This window comes from Osmerus eperlanus, chromosome 21 (assembly GCF_963692335.1).
Source record: "Osmerus eperlanus chromosome 21, fOsmEpe2.1, whole genome shotgun sequence".
NCBI lineage: Eukaryota > Metazoa > Chordata > Actinopteri > Osmeriformes > Osmeridae > Osmerus > Osmerus eperlanus.
Genome location: NC_085038.1, coordinates 2295867 through 2316953, shown reverse-complemented (window position 1 = coordinate 2316953; position 21087 = coordinate 2295867). Strand labels below are relative to the sequence as shown.

General features: G+C 43.5%; 1 protein-coding gene across 17 annotated transcripts in view; it reads right to left on the bottom strand.

The window, feature by feature from the left end:
- abi3bpb (ABI family, member 3 (NESH) binding protein b) overlaps positions 1 to 8486 on the bottom strand; it is a 69906-nt gene extending 61420 nt beyond the window's left edge. For 12 of the 17 annotated variants that reach the window (XR_009928026.1, XM_062446655.1, XM_062446658.1 and 9 more), the window contains exons 1-9: positions 8311 to 8486; positions 4632 to 4807; positions 3538 to 3606; positions 3315 to 3447; positions 2261 to 2442; positions 1867 to 1919; positions 810 to 846; positions 542 to 622; positions 287 to 346 (exon numbers count right to left, since the gene is read on the bottom strand). Coding sequence is in view for 16 of the 17 variants with exons in the window: in XM_062446655.1 (XP_062302639.1) it covers positions 287 to 346; positions 542 to 622; positions 810 to 846; positions 1867 to 1919; positions 2261 to 2442; positions 3315 to 3447; positions 3538 to 3606; positions 4632 to 4797 (781 nt within the window). In the remaining variant the exon portion in view is untranslated. The remainder of the gene's footprint in view (positions 1 to 286; positions 347 to 541; positions 623 to 809; positions 847 to 1866; positions 1920 to 2260; positions 2443 to 3314; positions 3448 to 3537; positions 3607 to 4631; positions 4808 to 8310) is intronic. The other 5 variants (XM_062446657.1, XM_062446664.1, XM_062446669.1 and 2 more) reach the window with 1 other exon arrangement.
- Between the last annotated feature and the right edge of the window lie 12601 nt (positions 8487 to 21087).

Genomic DNA, 21087 nt, shown 5'->3' with positions numbered 1-21087 from the left:
AGCAGTCACAATCCTGAACGGTGCCTTTTGAGCTTCAGCAGGTTGGCTGGGAAAGCTGGCAGAGCGAGAACTTACACACATGTTTCCACCTGGGGCACTCCTGTGCCATCCTCTCCAGGGCTTTCTGCACTTAATCACTTTCTCAGCGGGCTCAAGGCATGCCAGCATGCAGCCAAGCAGCCGGTTTCAACCCCTCCCTTCCCAGCAGCAGCGCAATGACCAGAGCCAAGCGATGGTGACTGACTGATTAAAGCCGTGAGATTTGAAATGAGAATCTCGTGGTTACCCCATTGTGGCTCACTGGAGCTGGGAACAGGTCTAGTTTCCTGCTGGCTCTCTGGTGGCGCTGTTGAAAGTAAGGTTTTATAAGTGTCTGGTTAGGAAAACAATACTAAACTAGTTGTGGACACAGCAGGGTTGTATCAGTAGAGAAGGAGAGGACAGGTTCAAGGCCACAGGCCCTGAACAACCCTGAATTAGAGAAAAGAGTGTTGGGTTGGGACTATATTAGTGTGGGAGAAGTGAGAGGGAAAGTAATCACCAAAGGAAGTCCTGGGTGCTCCTGGGAAACCTGGGTTTTTGAGCATGGGATGAACTCTAGGGTGTGTCCTGTTGTGCAGTGCTAGGGAGATTACAGAGGAGAAAGAAATATGACGGTTAGACACTGCAAGAGCATGGAGTATGGCCACTCTATACTTGCGGTGAAAACCTAAAACAAGTTATCGAGAATATTCTTTTCTGGAGCAAGGCTTATGAAATTTTAAACTTTTAAACTTTAGTTGCAGAGATAAAACCGAATAAACACTTACCAAGACGAGGGGGGAACAGAGAACGTGGAGTTTCTTTCTGAAAAGCAAGAAGACCTATTTTGTTGTCTGTGGTATTTATACATAAGACCAGAGTATGTTTGTTAGTTTGCGTAGCATAATCAAATGGATAAAAAAAAAATAGCATTTGAGTTTCATGTGGTCGTCGATAGCTTTCGTTCTCCTGACGACCTCTATGGGAGTTTCTTACACATCTAATAAAGTTCTGAGGTGAGCACACATCATTTATACAAAGTGTGGTGGAGATATTTCATCAACAAAAAGTTTGCTAGTATCCCCAGTCTCTCATGGTTTAGTATACTGTATTGAATATTGTATATTATTGTATATTAGGTTTACTATATTTTAGCTTATCATAGATGTAATCTATGTTCTGTGTACTTATATGTTATGTTATGCCAGGTTGCATTGCATTGTCTTGTCCTAAGAATTTCAGTGCCCAGTCTGACCCTGTGTTGTTCTGTGCATCTGACAATAAAAGACGAACTTGAACTTGGTCTGGCATTCAAAGCACCCTATTTATAACACAAAACTAAGACAAAACATCAAAAGCATACACACACTCCGAGGGGGAGATTCGAGCCATGTAACCACCTCAAAGCAAGTCAGGCCTTGTGACCTAAAAGGCGAGACAGCCTCGTGAAAGCGATAGGGAGCAGCGGTTGGAAAGACAACGTCCAGAGGGTGTTGATTTAAGACGCCCCTGTTTGTGTTGCCAGACCTAGGGAGTGAGAGTGACTCTCCTTGACCCAGGTTCAAGTATCTGTCAGGCTGCTCGTGGTCTGTGAGTGGGTGGGGTGTCAGTGAGGGAAAAGCAGATGTTTGTCGACACGGGGGGGGGTCATGCATATGTGCTGCGACGTGTATTCAAAACCCATCCAACATGTGGTGGTGTCCTCTCTTTATTGGGAACAACCATAAAGACAGGGCATTTGCTTACCTGTCCAGAGCTCTGATTAAATATGCCTTGTAAAAGTGACTAAACACAGAGAATCTTTAGGTTTCAAGTTTACGAGCGACGAAGCGAGGCTGCACATACCATCGGCTTCGCAATAGGAGTCCGGAGCTTGTAAGGTTTCTGGATTCTTTTGTCTGAAAACAAGAAGAAACAGATGAAGAAAAGAGGTGTGATTCAGGGAAGACGTGGACATGACCTCTGTTTCAGGAAGACAGGGTCTTCATGTGGACATGACCTCTGTTCTTGCGTCTTTTTCTAGCTTGGAGCATGACAACTGCTTCAAAACACACTTTGCATACAGTACTGCGTTCACCCAGTTTGCTGTTAGACAAACTCTTGTTGCTGTATGTGTTTTGTAAACAGACCATTGATTCAATGAAAGCTACGATCACCACACCCACTAAGTCCCAGTCCTAACGAGACAGAGTTGGATCATCCACCGGTTTTTCCATGAAGAGACGTGAATGTGACCCACCTCCCATGTTGGTGTTGTGGATAACTGGTTTGCTCCACATTCCGCTGCGGTCCTCCTTGTTGGGACGAACGCCGAACTCGTAGGGCGTGTTAGGCTTGAGGTTGTCAATCACTGTGTCACTGGTGGGACATGTCTGGTAGATCCACTTCCTGTTCCTCTCCCTGTATCGGATGGTGTAGTGTCTGCAGGGGGAAGTGGTTGTAGGGGAGCATGCACAGTCTTAGTAGAGATCACTCCAATCCACAGAGACCAGAGAAACAAACCTAAACCTTTCTGGCTTTACAACTATTTCTGGCAACTTGAAGTGCACCAACAGCCTGATTTTGCCACACATACTAGTCACACACCAATAAAAGTTGAATCATTTCAGATGGGTATCTTATACATTTACTTCTTAAACTGCCAGTCATTATATACTGTTAATCCAGGCTTGAATATCACAAATCCACATTTTCATTGTCTGTCAATCCCATTACAATTCCCTCACATGTTTTCTGTCTGCTGTGACTTGACCGTAACAGCCAAACTGTTAACAAGAGGAACTGACATTAGGTTTTAATAACACAAAAACGCATTTAGCTGTAGCTTAGGTCAAGATTTCCAATATCTTTTCCAACTTTCTCCCTGTTCAACTGGGGAAAAACCCCTCAACGTAGGCAGAGAATGTCAGAGGAAGTGGAAAAGTGTTTCAGTGTGTCCCATGAATCCTTGCTCAACTCACAGACACACCTGCAGTGGTCAAGAAATTAATCTCACCACACCCTACCTCCTCAGAGAAAGTAATTATTTCTGTACATTGTGTAGAACTGTTATTTACAACATCACGAACCAGGAAGTTTGCACTGGCCCACTCCTGTTTTTGCAGTATGTGTTAAAGGATCTATTGGAGAGACGGAATAGGATTGAGATGATTGTTGCAACCCCTGAACAGACTTTTTATGAGTTCTCCTGCCTGTCACCGATTGGATGTGGACGCCTCCATGGAAAGCTCTGGCTTACGAAGGCTACATCTAACTGAAACCAGACTGGCCACTGGCAGTTCACCATCACTCACCCATCCTCCAGGCAATCGTTCATGATGTTGCCCTCAAAGGGCGTCTTCAGGAAGTTCCCCCACGAGAGGAGCACAGAGGTTGGGGTGATGGAGCCGATCACCAGGTGAAGGGGTTTCTCCAGGTTCACCTTTCCTGGGAGGACATGAGCGGTCAAAGGTCATACACTGAATAAGCCTATGGTCTGTGTGCTAAACATTTTACATTTGAGTGTTTCCATGATACCTGTGCAATGTTTCTTCACATCGTTGGTGGGAATAGGCTGGACGGCAACCAGATACTTGGGCTCTGCATCTATAAGGGTTTAGCAAAATACAATCAGTTAAATGAAATTAGCATCAGAACTGATCAAAAACCAACACAATAATTGTTCTTTGAGATGTGTCTATACTGCTCCATTTAAGAGGTGTCTCCATCAGCAGTTCTATACTGAGAAACTGATAGCAGTGTTTTAAGTTTGAAAAGTCATAAATCATCTCTAGAGTGATGATGTGTGCTTCGTTCGTGCGTTTTGCCGGCACAACTGAAAAGCTTTAGTAGAAAGCAGGGGGAAAAAAAGCTGGTTTTCCTTTAACAAACACTGTTGCTTCGCTCATAGAGTCGGGTGCTAAACTCTCTCCGTGTCCTGGCTCCTTACTGGTCTACTTCAAAGCTCATGGATGCGGCATGTTTGTTATGGAGTCCTTTATCCATGGCAAGAGAAAACACGTTCCTGCATTGACCTAAAGGCCCTCATAAATCATGTTGTAGTTTAACGTTAAGTTAACTATCATCTTTAACTGTAACTGTCCACACAGTTTCAGAGTACAGAAAACTATTGAATGGACAAAGATGCCAAGGCAAACTTGGGAGGATTTGAAGTTTGTTCTGCAGCTTGAAAGACTTAAAGAATTGTATGAATGAATAATTCATAATTATCAGTTTTCCAAGAGCTTTCTTTCATGTGGTAAATACCAAAGCAAGAACGTAATTCTAGTGTTCTCAGTAACAACAGTAAGGTAGTTCTTAAAAGCCACAAACTGTGAGTTATCTCTGACAGGATTGTGATGGAAAGGGTCTAAAGGGCGTGTGTGGCTCATTATGATGGATGGATGGAGGCATGCATGGATGGAATACAGCAAATATCTCTAAAAAAGGGTTTAGTACAACGTATGTCCTTTTAACCTATCAATAAATAAATCTATGTTTATAAAATAAAAATGGGGTGGGTAGCACAGTCATCGACTAACAATGTATAGAAAAATCCTGCATTGTTCCTTTAGTATAGCACATCAAATCCGAGTATCACCAAAGTACGTGACAGGGGTTTTAAGTTCCACCTATTTCAGTCTCGTAGGGTTCTCCGTTCTCCGGTAGCTGGATGAACTGTTTGGAGAACATGCTGCTGCCGTAGCCCAGGATGTATCCCTCCAGCTTGACGTCGGGGTTGGGGCGGACGAACTTCAGGATGATGGTGTCGCCGGTGGCGTTGATCCGAACCTTCATGTTCTGTCTTCTTACTGTGGAGAAAAGGTTGATAGTGTTAAATAAAATACATGGTCTCAAAAGCTGTTTTCTTTTTTTTTTTACCCAAGATACAACAATGCATTCTGGTACATTTTTTACTTTGGACAAAATAAATACTGTAGACACTGTATATGTTATTGTTAGATCACATTGCAACTGATTTTGTTAGGATGGATGGGGGGGGGGGTTCTAGGTTTGGGGATCTTCCAGAGCTTGGTTCTCTAGGTTTCGGAGGCTAAATAGCTGTCAGGGGAAATCTCTTAAACGTCCCGTCCTGGAATAATTCAATCCCAGAAACCCATTCTTCAGCAGGGAGAAGCTCTCCTTTTCCACTCGCATCCATACTTCTTAGGAACTTGACTGATTACACTGAGTTAAAGAGCCCCTTAAAAGCTCATGAAAACCAGGCTTGAAAAGCCACATAAAGAAGCTTGGGTCGGCTTTACAGAACATTATTCTGTTGTGGGTTCGTGTCACCACACACATCAATCAGCTGCCTGCTTGAATACCGTAGAAAAACACCCTAAGGTGCCAAACCGTTTGTGTTAATTAAGCTTTGACGATAACTTAATTACTGTAATTCAAAGGGGAAACTTGTGATGAACCCATGGAATATGACCTCTTTCATTACAAGTGTTTGCTCCTAAACTCTTTAACAATGGCAAAGTATCAAGCAAACAAGACTGGGATGTGGGAAAGTTGCCAGGAACTGTTGGTTTGGATGAGTTTAAAAGGCTGCTTGTTTAGTTTGTTTGGAAAAACAGCACTACCGTTTCTGCACTCCAGAGTAAACAAAGTACCCCTTGAATACCACCTTATCCATCCCAAACAAAACTGTTGACTCAGATTGACTTTGTTGACAAGGGATTCAGCGGTTGTCAGGGGTTTTTTCCTCATTTTAATCAACTGATTCTTTCAACGTTTCAATTTGGCATACTTTGTCTCATTATGATACGGGTTGTGACTTAACTTAAAGTTTCACAAGCCACTGATTCTTTCCATCAAGGAGAGTTTTAGATTTTAAAATCCACCAACATCTATAAAAGATTCACGTGCAGTTTTACCCTCAGCTGAGGTCATCCATATGAGCCCTTTGTGTTGCATGGGGATCATGAAAAGCAAGCAGGTAGAATGTTTGGGAGCAGGCCAATCCTAATTTCCCAGCCGAATCGTGTCCCATAATAAGTAGGTCCTTCTTCTGTCTTTTCGGTTTTCTTTAGGATGTTTGTTCTGCAGATTATGTTGGCATCCTGTGGCCTACTCAAATTATGGGAAAGCCTACACGGTGTCTTGGCGGGTTTGACACTCAAGACGTGTGTAATCATGCAAGCTCATTCTTGGCACAGACGTTGTGTTTCACAGTTGAAATGTTTCCAACTGCAGCTGATTGACCCGTGAGTAAAACTAGCATGAAGCTGATCACGAGTGAAAACAGAACCGTTGGTTTGGTTCCAAATGCCGTGAAATGAACAATAACCGGCCTTGGAGGCTTGGGGTTTAGTGAAAACTCTCCTGTGTGCACAAGATCCTCTGGCAAACATTTTTTTAGCTGTCCACAACATTTTTCCAATACAACGATGTGTCTTCATCGTGAGTTGAGTACTAACGTCTTAAAATAAGCACAACTTAAAGGAGTTATTAACCATTTAAACTTGTTCAGTGCCTTTTATGGTTCTTGAATGTCTCCCAAAAGGTATTTTCTGTAAGTGATACACACACACACGCTCTACCAAAAGCCCCTCACAGTACATCTCCAGACAACGGCTGTTTAAACGAATTCTCATGGAGCCTCATACCTCGTCAGGGACATAAATCCACACGCTCACAGGTACTCCAGCCTTGTAGTATATCTTCCAGTCACATTTAGTATGCCAGTGATGTCACGGTTCTACAGCTGCTTTCTTTCCCTCTGGGATGAATGTTTTTTTGAGTACAGTTTGGCTACGGTGACTGTCATGGGCAGCAACGCACGCACAGACAAAAGCACATTCCGTGCACACGGACGCACATTTATGCCAGGGACCCCTAGATTACACCCCTCGCCCCCCCCCCCACCCCCCCGAAAGAACCCTACTCATCCACCCCCCTGGACTGATAAGGACGAGTAGTAAAAACAACACGTGTGTGTGTCTTCCAGACGCCAGTCTTTGAACTGTCCCAGTAAAGTTTTACAATGCATGAAAAGCCCAGGGCTAACTCTGCTCCCAGCTGCAGACCGAGTTATACTGTTTAGCAGACAGAAACACATTTGACTAAACAGTTTTCTGCTTAGTGACTCCTGGTGCCCCGTGCTGAGGTAACACACAATCTGATCTCAGATAACCGTTTGAACACTGTGCAGTCCCTGAGGTTATCTTGAGAGGACACCAAGGTCCTTAAGTATAGTCACAGTACCATGGCAACGCTCCATTTAAATGTGTATGCTTTGCATTCTTTATGTTCAGAAAGTAAAAAGACTGCAAGCCATCTGTCGTTTGAAGCCACCGTAATCACCAATAAAACATTCAGCTGAGGGAAGAATCTTCTTTTCACAAACTTCTTAGATCTTTTCCGGTTATCAGATCAAATCAAATGTGTATTTGTATAGCCTTTTACAAGCAATGTCACAGAGGGCTTCATGCACGCCCATAGAACTGCACCTAAACTAACCGAAACCCTCAAGGGCATCAATGGAAACATCCTGAGACAACAAGGAGCAGATCAAACTACAGTAAAACGATAACCTCTGTACTCGTCCTGTCTTGCACAAACGTTCCTTGTGAATGAAATGATGTACAGACATGCTGTACGGTCAAAACTTCACATATGCACCAGTGCACGTCAGTCACACTTCACCTTAAAGGCAATTGATGTGATTTAAAATATAACATGACTCACTTAGAGAGAACTAAGATCGGTGCAAAGTGTATTCCTTGTGACTTTCATCCAAATGGTAATAAATGGTAAAAAATCTGGACCTCTACAGCATCAAGGATGAATTAGAGATTATTTTGTCCTGGTAACACATCCTTGTTAACTTCTTTGATCTGATTTTCATTTATCTTTACATAGGAAATGTGAATATGCGGCCACCAAAACAGGTTCTCTGTATTTTTCAATATTTCTTATTTTTCATAAACAATGTTGCGGTCAATACCCCAGCGGAAGCAGTTTTACTTTAAGATCATGATTCACATGGTAACCAACCTTTTAAGACATTTTTTAAGATAAAAAAAAAATGCGATTAAGATTCTATCTGCATGTAATTCACATTCATTTCACAGCAACATTAAGCCCCCAGTTTGTGAACAGCAACACACCACTGTGACCATATCTCAGCAAGACAGAGGAGATGCAAAGTCAGCAAAACATTGCAGCGGTACAGAACCCCTTGCAGAGGAAAACACATTCACAAAAACAAAACACAAACGTCCCAGCTCGACCCACAAAACGGTCCAACAGAGCGCAGCAGGACGTTACGCAACATTGGACATGCTCGAGTTGTCGGTGCACTTGCCTCGGATTCTCTGAGCAGGGATGCAGGTGAGTAGAATCCCTGTGAGGAACAGAAGCAGAGTCGCAGGAGAACGCTGGAGGCTGCCATGGAGACGAGTCTGTCTAGACGAGGAGGACGAGGAGCTCTCTTAGGACTTGTAGCAGCACCGTCCGAGGCCGAGGAAACAAGGGTGTGGAGAGGAGACGGCCGGACCTGCAGCATCTATAGCAGACCCTGGTGGGAGGGGACTTTGTGACATCACAACCCCCCACGTTCTGTTCTTGGTGGGGTGAACGTTGCATGCTCTCCCCTTCTCTCTCTCTCTCTCTCTCTCTCTCACTTTCTCCACCACTCTCTCCTCCTGTCTCTCTCTCTCACTTTCTCCACCACTCTCTCCCCTTCTCTCTCTCTCTCTCTCTCTCTCTCTCTCTCTCTCTCTCTCTCTCTCTCTCTCTCTCTCTCTCTCTCTCTCTCTCTCTCTCTCTCTCTCTCCTCCTGTCTCTCTCTCTCCTCCTGTCTCTCCCTCTCCCTCTCCCCCTCCCCCCTCCCCCCTCTCTCTCCCTCTCTCTCTCTCTCTCTCTCTCTCTCTCTCCCTCCCTCTCTCCCTCCCTCCCTCCCTCCCTCCCTCTCTCTCTCTCCCTCTCTCCCTCTCTCTCTCTCTCTCTCCCTCTCTCTCTCTCTCTCTCTCTCTCTCTCTGCAGTGTTTACTCCTACCCCCTCAGTCTAATCGTGTTGTTTCTCCCAAACGCTGAACAGTTCAGGAACAAATGCAGTTCAGATGCAGAGAGATTCAGAGAAACAGCAGAGAGATGGTCCTGTCTTTGGGGGGTGAGACCACAAGAGCAGAGTTAGGGTCTCCCGGGTTTGTTCACCTGAGCAGGCCTGGGGTCCTGCAGAGGAGATGTTGACCCACCTTCACCTGACTCACACATGCCCGTTGAGACACGCCAAACCCCTGGCATGTTTTCAACAGCGCACACACAGAGCAGCACATTCTGGTGGAGTAGAAGTGACAGAAGTGCAGTGCAGGAGAGTTTCAACGTTAGGGAGGCAGCGACTGTGCAGTCTTGCCAAGAAGCAGAACCCCGGACTGTTGTGGTGTGTGTGTGTGGGTGTGTGTGTGTGTGTGTGTGTGTGTGATCCAAGCTTGAGTGTGTTTGTATTCGTGGTGTGTGTGATGGATGGGGGGAGGTTGAGAGAGAGAGAGGAGGAGGAGGAGGGGGAGGAGAGGAGAGGAGAGAGAGAGAGAGAGAGAGAGAGAGAGAGAGAGAGAGAGAGAGAGAGAGAGAGAGAGAGAGAGAGAGAGAGAGAGAGAGAGAGAGAAGAGAGAGAGAGGAGAGAGATAGAGAGAGAGAGAGAGAGAGAGAGAGAGAGAGAGAGAGAGAGAGAGAAGAGAGAGAGAGAGAGAGAGAGAGAGAGAGAGAGAGAGAGAGAGAGAGACAGGAGAGAGTGCGGGTGAGAGGAGGCGGAGGTGAAAGAGAGAGAGACAGTGTGAGGAGAGAGTGCGGGTGAGAGGAGGAGGAGGTGAAAGAGAGAGAGACAGGAGGAGAGAGCATGGGTGAGAGGAGGAGGTGAAAGAGAGAGAGACAGGAGGAGAGAGCACGGGTGAGAGGAGGAGGTGAGAGAGAAGGGGGGTCTGGGCTCCACGTGCCATGGCATGAGACAGGAAACCGGGGAGACAGACTCACCAGACTGACAAGCATTCTCTTCCAACACACAGGAAGTGCGGGTGGGCATATTCATGATTCATGACAATAATGTAATTATGAATTGAATTATGCAATGGGACATATTCACTGGAGATTTTTTTGTTACTGAGAACTGACTGCCAGGGGTGTGAATTGTAGAACCAATGAAAGCTAAGGCAAATCCTGCCCTTGAGAGAAAAACACTGAGAGAAAAACGAAAGAAAAAAAAAAAACGGAAACTGTTGCAAGTGGAAAAATAAGGGGGATTTTTCGGACCGATTTTGCTCTGGCAGAAAACAAAAGTTAACCCCTTCCAACGTGTTCCAACGTGACACAGCCCTGCTGGCCAACCCCTGGTATCGAGTTGTCCCAGGGACAATCAAGGATTGACACACAGGTAGCCAACACTAACTCTGTACAGGTTGTGAAACTTCGGTTATTTTTTATCTGTGGACCGCATAAATGCAGTTATAGCGTAAAACATGAGGCCAGAGTGGCTCTGAGCCTAATCTTGTAAAAAGTTAAACGACACCACATCAAAAGAGAACGAAAGAGAGAGTTTGCCGGGATAAGGGCTTGGACTAATTAGTGGAGGTTTTGACACTGTAATTACAACTCTGGCCCCTCTGTAAAACAGAGGATTTCCCCCCACCAGGCTTGGTAGGACACAGGGGGTCTTACATTGTTGTTCCAACTGGGATGAAGAAACCAGGTGAGTAACAGAGGTTTGGTTTAGACAAAACAACAGATATTTCCCAATGTTTTGGAATTGTTGATCAGGATAAAAGTGGCTGCTAATTTGAAGGCTTTCTGCCTGTTTAAAGTCCCATTAAAAACAGACAATAGTTAAACTATTGTTTTATAATGTATTTTTTTGTTGTTGTAGTAATTATACATTCAGTACGAAAAATACAACAATACGATACACACCAAATCACAGTACTTGATTGTACCTAATAAAACTCTGTTTGAGTGAGTTCATATAGTCTGGGCACATACCCATGAACAAAACAATCCAACAGTCACAGATTAATGGCTTGTTAATCATCATTAAACCAGGATGCATTTCAGCATGTTGACTCCATACACAACAATAAAACAACAGGCTTACTGTTCTTAGTTCACCTAAAGTCCATTGCAGACTGCGAAGAAAGGATTATGTTTGTTTTATAACATTTTCAGGAAACCCACCCCAGGTCCAACAACCTTGAAGAAATAGTTGTAACTCTTTTTTTTTTTTTATTGTCCAAAGCATCGCTACCTCCACAGTTCCACAGCCCACTCTGCACCTGCAACATATCACAGTGATGAGGTTTGAAGCTAGAAGGAGAAACTGTATAACGCCAATTGAGAGAGAGGTTTTCTGAGCTTATATAACAATCCTGTGTCTGCTCTCTCTCTCTCTCTCTGTCTCTTGCAGAAAGGAAAATTATTCTGTGCCTCACAATGCCCTCTTTGTCTCATCCTGAGTCTGGTCAATGGCTTTGGGACTGACAGTGGACAAGAAGAAGGCATATAGAAACAAAGAAAGTGTGTGTGTGTTTGTTTGTGTGTGTGAGAAAGAGAGAGGGGGAAAGAGTCTGTGTTTGTGTGTGTGTGTTTGTGTGTGTGTGTGTGTGTGTGTGTGTGTGTGTGTGTGTGTGTGTGTGTGTGACAGAAAAAGAGAGTGTAGGTGTGTGTGCGAGGGTGGGAGGTGAGGAGGGATGTGGTTACAGAAACAAACACATAAAAGGTCATTCATTCATTCCTATTACACTATACAGTTACTGCATGAAGCTTTCTCCGTGACTTAACGGTGAGGAAGTATTTGGTTTCACATGATGTCCAAACGGGGATTACCTCTATGTAACACGAGCCCGTGCCAGCCACCTCCAATGTTCTCTTTCAGCACAGCGGAAGACTTCGGCTCCCAGGTGTTACTGGGTAATGTGGTAACCATAGATTGATTGGTTGTTAGTTGTTTCCACAAACCATGAATGGACTCTTCGCTACATGTGCAGGATTCTGCACAACTCTTAACCATGCATGCCGACGCTCAAATTCTTCTCGCTGGATGAAGGGGCGAGACGGAGGGGAGGCGGGGGAAACATAGGGTGCCGAAAAAAACATCTGTGCACTGTCAGAGGAGAAAGAATCAAAGTTCAAGCTCAAGTTGCAGATGAATAGAGTTGTATCCATGAGGAATGATACATGTAATCTTAGAAAGGGAAACAATTACGTCCATTGAGACGTTGAGTCAATGAGAGTAGATTTCGTTTTGTTGCCCCTCTTTAAACCCCCCAGTTTGAAAGTGGGCACCACAGCGTAACGTCGCAAATATGTAATTCGAACATTCCAATTGAGTCTTTTCCGATAGACAAAAACGCGACCAACGCTTTTGTATGGCTTCAGAATGTACTGATTAGAAGGCTAACAAAGTAACAAGTAACACTAACATGGTAGTAGCATTGCTACGAGTATAATTCTACCTTAGCCCAGCAGCTAACTAAAGCTAGCTACCTACCGTTTCGGAAAAATAACTTATGCTGTGGGAACGGGCTATGGGTTCAAACTACCCAGCAGCAGATTCACCTCACAGCATGTTGGTCAGACCAGGGTGCGAATTACAGGGGGAGATAAGGGGGTATGACCCCTCTAATTAAGACTTGGACCCCCCCCCAAATGAGTTAAAAACATCAGGTGGGGGGGAGGGGGGGGTCGATACACACCCTGGAGAAGAAGTTGACCCCCCGATTGTCATTGTATAATTTGCACTCTGGGTCAGATCATGGAGAACTGCATCTGCTACTGGTGAACAACCCCAATTCAAGCTTCAGTTTTCTCATCATTAATCCAAAAGCGTCTGTGCTTGCTGGTCTGGTGGAGATCTACCATCATTCTAGCTCATGGTTCAATTCGTCATCCTGAAGGTTTCTTCATTGCTTCAAATGGGGAGACCACTTTACAACCCATCCAGGAGTACTCATTCATGGCTACTTAGAACCCTCTGAGAAACACATGAGGATTCATCACACAACTGGATGAATTTGTCCATAAATCAATTATGATGTCCCGTTCCCATGTGTTTTCAATCAGTTTGGCTATTGTTAAAGTTGAAGTGTTTAATGGTTTTGTGGAAGTGGACTACAGTTCCACGGCTGTCTCTCCCTGACACCTGCAGGACTCACAGAACAGCCCATCTTCCATCACAGTTGGATGGACTGGTTTTCCTTCCCCCAAGGTTGAGTGTGGAAACCAGGGCAGCGTATGTAGGTCAAGAGTTAGCTTTGTTATATTCGAGTAATGGATTTCAGTTGTTCCTTTTGTTTATAACTCCTCATTGCTTTGGACTTCCCAGACAGCTGGAAAAAACACATGGATGAAGGAAGTCGACATGGTCAGCACTGAGGAGCAGGAGAGCTGCAGAGGACAAAAATAATAGAACATCCCATAATTTTCTCGATGTTCGTTGCTTAGGGCTCAACGATATCTTGATCCTATTTTTGTCGCTTTCATTTGTGGTTGGTGTTTTTTTTTTAAGTTTTTTTTTTAAAGCTGCATCTTTTTATTGTATAGAACCGTGTTAAAGTTGGTAATGGAATATATTGCAGTCATACTGTAGTTAGTGCAAAGGTTGGAGTAGGGAAAAACCGCCTCCTCAGAATCTGACAGTTGTCCAAACCATGAAATTACTGTAACTCAAGGTATTATGTTAGTGGGGAAATAGAGTGGGTGCCTTTTCGTGCCGCCTCACCCAAGCTTCACTAATACTACTTTTCACACACACTGCAACACCGTATCCCTATTGAACTAATACCTCCACCTTCTCCACAAGGAGTTTCCTACGTTCTTCGGCCATATGGGAAATTTCACTCCACTAGCATCTGGCACAGGGGTGGTCAGTAGACCAGCAAAATGGACTCCAAATATCAAATTAAAACTTTTTATCTGCAAGTTTAATCATTTGAAGAACGATTGCAGATGTAGCCCTCACTGGCCAACCCTTTAGTGGCACATAAAGCCCATCCCTTAGTTGGGCCATCTCTCATTTGAAGGGCTGTTTGGAAAAGGAGAAAATCATTTAATATTTTCCATTCCTTGGAAAAAGTGTTTCTCAGAATTGTCAAGGGCTAAATGGTTATAGCTTAAACCAGCACATTTGTCACTGCTCTTGAAATAAATGCAGATATTTAACATTGAGTAAAAGAATGGAGAAACGTTAAGATCAAGGACTCCAACAACATACATGTGAACTAGAGTTCACATGATCTTTTGTTTTTTTCATTGAAAATGTTGACGTGTTGGCAGGATTTGTGAAAATAAACTCAGAGTGGACGCCACATTTGGGGTGTGCTTCATGACAAGCACAGCAATGTGTGGAATGTTTCCTGAAATAATGGCACCCCTGTCATGAACACACATCTCAGAGGGGGAGTTGAGTAGACTTGTTTTTGGATGTTGTTCTAGGGTCAGTTTTCCCTTCTCGCGGTACGTGTTAGAAAATCTCACCCTGGTTAGTTTCTTGATTGCAGGCTGCTTTGAGTGACATCCCCCTGTTTTCAACCGTTGGCCAAAGATTTATTTGCATTGGTTTTAATTTCTGGCGTTGTTCTTTGGCCTGACAATCATTTATATCTCTGTTCTACAATTCAGAACCTACCGTAGGTCCAGTACAAAGGAAAACTCACCCATAAATCCACCTTGACTGGGACATCCTATAAAATAGTCTGTCTGCCTTCTTGTCTTTGCAAGACAGAGTACATCTTTGAGCTCATGTTGCAGAGCTGAGTTTTACAAGAACAATGGGAGAACTTCCTGGTTTGTGTTCTTTGACCCCAAACTTCACTGAAAACTCCACAAGGTCAGGTGAGGACGCCACACCTGGCCTGAGAAATGATCTAGAACATGCAGACCTTACTTTTATGGAGAACTTTTACAGAGATAATGTCCACTCATTGACATTGATTTGGCTACTTCAGTTTACGTCAGTAAATTGTTTTGAGAGGTAAAATTCTATGGAACATGTGCCTTTCATTTACATTTAGTCATTTAGCAGACGCTCTTATCCAGAGCAACTTACAGTAAGTACAGGGACATTCCCCCCGAAGCAAGTAGGGTGAAGTGCCTTGCCCAAGGACACAACGTCATTTGGCAAGGCTGGGAATCGAACTGGCAACCTTCAGATTACTAGCCCGACTCCCTCACCGCTCAGCCATCTGACTCCCTTTCATAACCAGCATAAATGTTTTAGAGAGACTCCAAATGTAGAAATCCAAAACAAAGAATGAGAACAGAGTATCAAAAGCTGTTCATTGAGGGGTTTACCAGAAATGTTTCACTTTTAACATCTTTATAGTCACCTATCAGAAGTCAACAAACACAAAAGGCCAACCTCATCATGAAGTCATGAACCTGAGAAGGTCAATAGGAAACTCAAGGACTTTGTAGTCTCTCTAACACACACACACCCGTGCACTGTAAAACGGACGTTGGACAAATGCTCATTCTGCTGAACTGTTTAACAAGATTCTTACGAACAATGTCCCAGTTTCTGACGTTCACCCTTATGTAATCTCCAGTATTAATGGTTATGAATTCTGCGAGTTCAACAGTTACTCACATGATAAATGCTGCAAAAGCAGGGGTTTTGGCCAGCACAGTTTTTCATCATTTCGTATGTGGCACATTGAACATTTTATATAAGCGAGAGCCTCTCTAGTATTTTGGCTTTGTCTTAGTTAAGACAGAGTGTGCTAATGGCAAGTACATCTGTCCAACTCTCAGTCCAGTCAACTGTTAGGCCTGAAGTAAAATAATTTATATTTGATCTCAATCACATATTTGAGAATCTATTATCATTTCAAAAACCATGACATATAGATGTCAGTGAGCTTTAGTGGAAAACATGGCTCATGAGTCAATGGTTAGTTCTCTAAACAATATAAATCATCTTGTGTTTATTCCACATATTTTTGTCACTGCTCAGGGTGTACAGTAAAAGGCTTTTAAGCCATTGAAGTTTAACACTCAAGAATGCCTGTGTTTGCTTAAATGGCTGAACATGTCGGACACACCAACCAAACCATCTCAAGTGACTTATCTGTCCTTGCCATGTATAATCAAAAGATAATCCCCGATCTGGTCAACATCTGGCCCTGGAAACAAGAGGTCACTTATTTTGATAGCTGTAGTCAGGTTGGAAAAATATTTTAGAAAAAAAAGTTTCGAAAGGTTGAAAACATATTTTAGAAAAATAAGTTTGAAAGGTTGAACAAATATTGTTGGAAAAAAGCTGAGAAAAAAAAACTGTTTCAAAAGGTTAAAAAAAAACATCTGCTGGACCTGTCGTCAGAATATGTGACCTCCCTTTTAAAAAGGATATGGAAATCTACCGAACAATTGACAGAACATAAAAATTCCTGGTGATTATACGTGCCATGTATGCTGTTGAGTGCTACCAGAGACACATGTTTGTTTTAGACAAACATTCTTGACAAAAAGATATACGTTTTCCACTTCTAAAACAACGACTTCTGCACGATTTATTTGGAAAACTTAAACTTCCTGTTTTGTTTCAAATAAACGTAGGTATCCACAATTGAGAGTAAATGACGTTTGGTGAGTTTATATCTGATTTCTGCATGTAATGGATTGACAAATGCCAGAACAGGCACTGGCCACCCAGCTACCGATGTGAAAGTACTGCAAGGACAATTTCATATCGCCATAACAGTGAAGTAATTACGTATGCATACAATATATTTTCCATGTCTAAAACCATTGAAACGGTAGCCTGCCTTTTTCAAAACTGGAGGTAAGACATTAAGATGATGGGGAAGATTAAGAAAGTATTTTATTTCAACTCGAAAGCCAGAATTGTATCTCTCACACCCTGCCAGGAGGCTGCACTCTGCTTCTCCGGAGTTCTGTTGTTCATTGGTTTCACATGTTGCTTGTCTGCCATTTTGGTTCGCTATTTAAACCTGTGTTCCTTTGTTTTGTTGTGAAATCATGATCTTCCTCTAGTTCTATCTGAGAGCTGGCATCCTTTAGTCTAGTCTGTCTTGCCCTTCCCAAATACCTTTTTGGATAATCTACTCTGCCCCTCAAGCCAGTTATTACGACCCTTGCCGGTACTTTGGACTATGATTTAGGATGATCTCTATTGCCCTGTCTGCCTGGTTAGCGAGCTGTGCCTGTTCCTGGACTACCCTGTTCCTGGATAAAACCCTCTGCACTTGGATCCCTCTGACTCTGGTCTGGTTACAGTATCAGATATGGCTACACTACCAAAGTATGGCTCCCCTAACAACTGATGACAGAGTCCTGTCAAAGTACCATGGTTTAATTGAGGTTGGAGTTGGGAGACGGTCTAAGGAGCACTTGTTCTCACTTAGGACTGTGTTCCACATTAAACAATGTTTGCCAAGTTTAGATATTTTCCAGTCGCTGTGAGAGGGCGTTTTTTAAGTAACAAGTCACACCTGTTTCAGTGAAAAGTATTTCACATTTGACAAAATGCTCAATCTGTAGGATGTCCTGTAGAGTGGTTGTGAAAACCATTGTCCGTTTGCCAGTTATGAAGCATTGTAGCTTAGGTCCTGAAATTACCTCTCTGAAATGACAATGGGAAACATTTGGGCCTGATGATGTACAAGTGGGACCAGAGTTTTTCCTAGTGACGTTAGCAGGCAAACCTCAGGCTGATCCTTACCTCACTCCATACCTTCTGCAGAGTCAAGACACGTACAACACGTAGATCATCGTGGATGTTTGATAGGGATTACAGGTGATACATATCATGTAATTGTGAACATAGATCCTTCTTTTTTCCTTCATTGTAGCTGGTGGGCTGAGTTCTGGTGTCCATGTGCTCACTATATGAGTCACGTGCAAAATCTCTCAAGACTGTGTGGGGTATTAAAACCAGCTCTCAGAAGTACTGGTCAGCCGAAGCTGGAGATGGATCTCCGGAGGAAAACTACAAATGGATGTTCTGCTAGCCGGTACGCTCTCTGCCTCTCTCTCTCTGCCTCTCTCTCTGCCTCTCTCTGCCTCTCTCTCTCTCTCTCTGCCTCTCTCTCTCTCTGCCTCTCTCTCTCTCTCTGCCTCTCTACCTCTCTGCCTCTCTCTCTGCCTCTCTCTGTCTCTCTCTCTGCCTCTCTCGTTATTGTCCATCACAACGTGTACCATTTCCTCTGTAGCTGCAGGTTGAGAACGGCAGTGCCGGAGTGTGGAGGTGCCCATGTGCCATGTTATCCCAGTGTAAACAATCAAGACGTCCAGCACTACCTCATAGAGAGACCACTGCGGCCTCACATACCCATATTTCAAACCGTGTGGTTTCTTAAGTCAACCGGGTAAGCATTGCTATCCCCCTCTGTAATACGTATGGCCGCAGAAGACTATATTACAGCAGTGTGCTCCAATGAAAACACGTTGCAATGAAAAGCAAACCAGGGATTGATGTTTAGCGGAGAGAAGTGGTATTTGACAGAGGTAGGTTTTAAGGATTCTTCCACTTCTATTTAAGAAGTTATATTTCAAGTGCTGGTTTGTCCTGTTTTCTTACCATTGTGGTTTTCCTGTGGTTTTCACATGTTAACTTTAGATTTAGTTTTATCTCTCCTTGTTGGTTAATACTGTAATATGGTTCACTTTTTTAAGTGCATGAGGTAGACCTGAGTCAAGCTTCACAAAATCCTGTCTTTATAAGGTGGACATACACCAAAATGACGGTTGGTGGTCTTTTATCTTACAGCTCACTAAGGACACAGAGTTTTGGACATAATCAAAAGGATATCTCCCCTTCCTTTCATCCACAACCTCTCTGGCGAGATGTGTCCCTTTTCATGTATTGAAGTATCTGTCAAGGCCGGCCAAGACTAAGATAGGGAAACCACAAGGGGAGTCTAAATCCAACTCACAACAGACTCATGTAAGTCTCCAAACAGGCTCCTATTTGATTTGCTGTGTAGAGCGGCTGCCTCTGGTCCTTCTTCAATGTGTAGTCATCAGTGAAAGGAAGTGGTTTCTACATATTAGCCTATTCCAGGCATTTCCAGGCCTAAGTGAGTACACACTATACAATTCCTACAAGTCAACCCATATAGAATATATTTTAAAACACAAATGTTTCCCTAATTTGACTCATTTCAATGTTTTGATTAAACCGCTAAACACTTTGTAAATGCACAACCGTGTAGTGAGATTTGCAACATAGCTGATGCTATTCTAATAGGTTTTAGCATCATAATAGAAGTTTCCTTCTCGATTTTTTCCACTCCCCCACACTCCCATTTCCCCCCCCCCTTTCCCCCTTCCCAATATCTCCCTTTCTGTCCAGCTCACGTGCAGCCTGAAGCAGTTGGGTTTCATAAGCAGCTATAGACACAGGGGTCTTGACAGTGTACCTCGCTAAAATAGGAGGTTTTTATGACGCGAGTAAAACCTGTATCAAACATTTCTTGGAGCAACACAGTCCTCAGATCAGAGCATTGGGGGACTTTTGGAATCACTGAGGTTGTGAGGTTGAAGGAGTAAGTATCACATTGGGCTCTTTTTATTCCCTTGAACTTGGAGCATGTCTGACGTACATGTGGGAGATGGGCTGGCGTGCACATTTTCCACCTGTATCCACAGCGATCTGGAAACAGGACCACACCTGGAAAACACTGTGACTGATGCACGAGAGTAAAGCACCATTTCACGTACCATATGCTCTCTATAAAGCAATGTTAACAATGTGAAACGAACAGATACTCAGAGTCAAATCCATTCAGACTCTCTATTTCTCTCTCTCTTTTTAGCTCTCTCTCTATATATATTTTTTATCTCTCTATCTATCTCTCTCTATTTCTATCTCTCTCCATCTGCAGGCTGAGCATATTCCTCCTGGACATTCCCACCCTGAGGTTGATTGCCTATGGACCTCTGTGAGGTCACATGAAGAACAGGCTGGAACAACATTGCTAACATTAACTGTCCACAGAGACACGCAGCTTCCTCTTGCCCCCAGAGAGCTTAGTGTGGAGCAGGCGAAACAGCAAGAATGTTGGTTGGGCAAAGGAGAGCGCCAGGAAAAGGTCTGATGCTATAGCTTCCCATTAGGTTTATATTGAATTAAAGTATCGTTATAATCCAACATTACATAACCATCAGTTCTCCTAGCCCTGTGGGTTACATGTGTCTTTGGTTTCCATGGCGAGGCTTTCCAAATAAGGACCCGACGTTCCGCATCATGGAAACCAAGGAAACACCTGACTATCTTGACTCCGATCACGCAGACACATGATGAAGACTATGTTTTTGTTTGGAGGCTCCAAGGAGGACCTAAGCCTTGGAACAGGATCGGGATTGAACCAAGCCCCCTCACCTCTATTCAGTTACATAATCAAGGGACTAGATAATAATATTGTTGGCTGATCCACCATCCACAGTTAGCTAGCAGGACTAAACTACATGTATCAGGTTTGTCATTTACAGCCTGTTTAGTATTTAGCAAAACGTGATGCACAGGGGGTTTTTGAATATTACCGCAGCAGATACCTCAGTCGTAAAGTTGAACCCTCAGAGAACGAATTTGAAGACTTATTTTTCAAGTGCTGTGTCTTTATTCAACCCCCTGTCTGCCAAATAGCCTTTTGACTCTGTATCAGATGGAAATGCTGCCAAAGGACAGTCATAACAATTTTATAAAAACCAAAAAATACAAAAACATAATAAAATCTGTGAGGAAAATTATGTTTCAGATCGCCATCATAAATACATCAGCATGGGTTCAGAACACGACACATCCATAAAATGCTGCTAGAACGGTTTCTCAACCTGTCTTGTAAAATAATCATTTTGGACCTAGTTTCTGGACTGACCTTAGTGATGACTTGGAAAAATGTCCACATAGCCTAATTAAGTCCCTACAGTATAATGTAATCTAACATGGGGGTCAGGTGGCCGAGCGGTTAGGGAATCAGGCTATTAATCAGAAGGTTGCCAGTTTGATTCCCGGCCATGCAAGATGACGTTGTGTCCTTGGGCAAGGCATTTCACCCTACTTGCCTCGGGGGAATGTCCCTGCGTTACTGTAAGTAAGTGCTAAATGACTAAATGTAAACATGAAACTGAAAT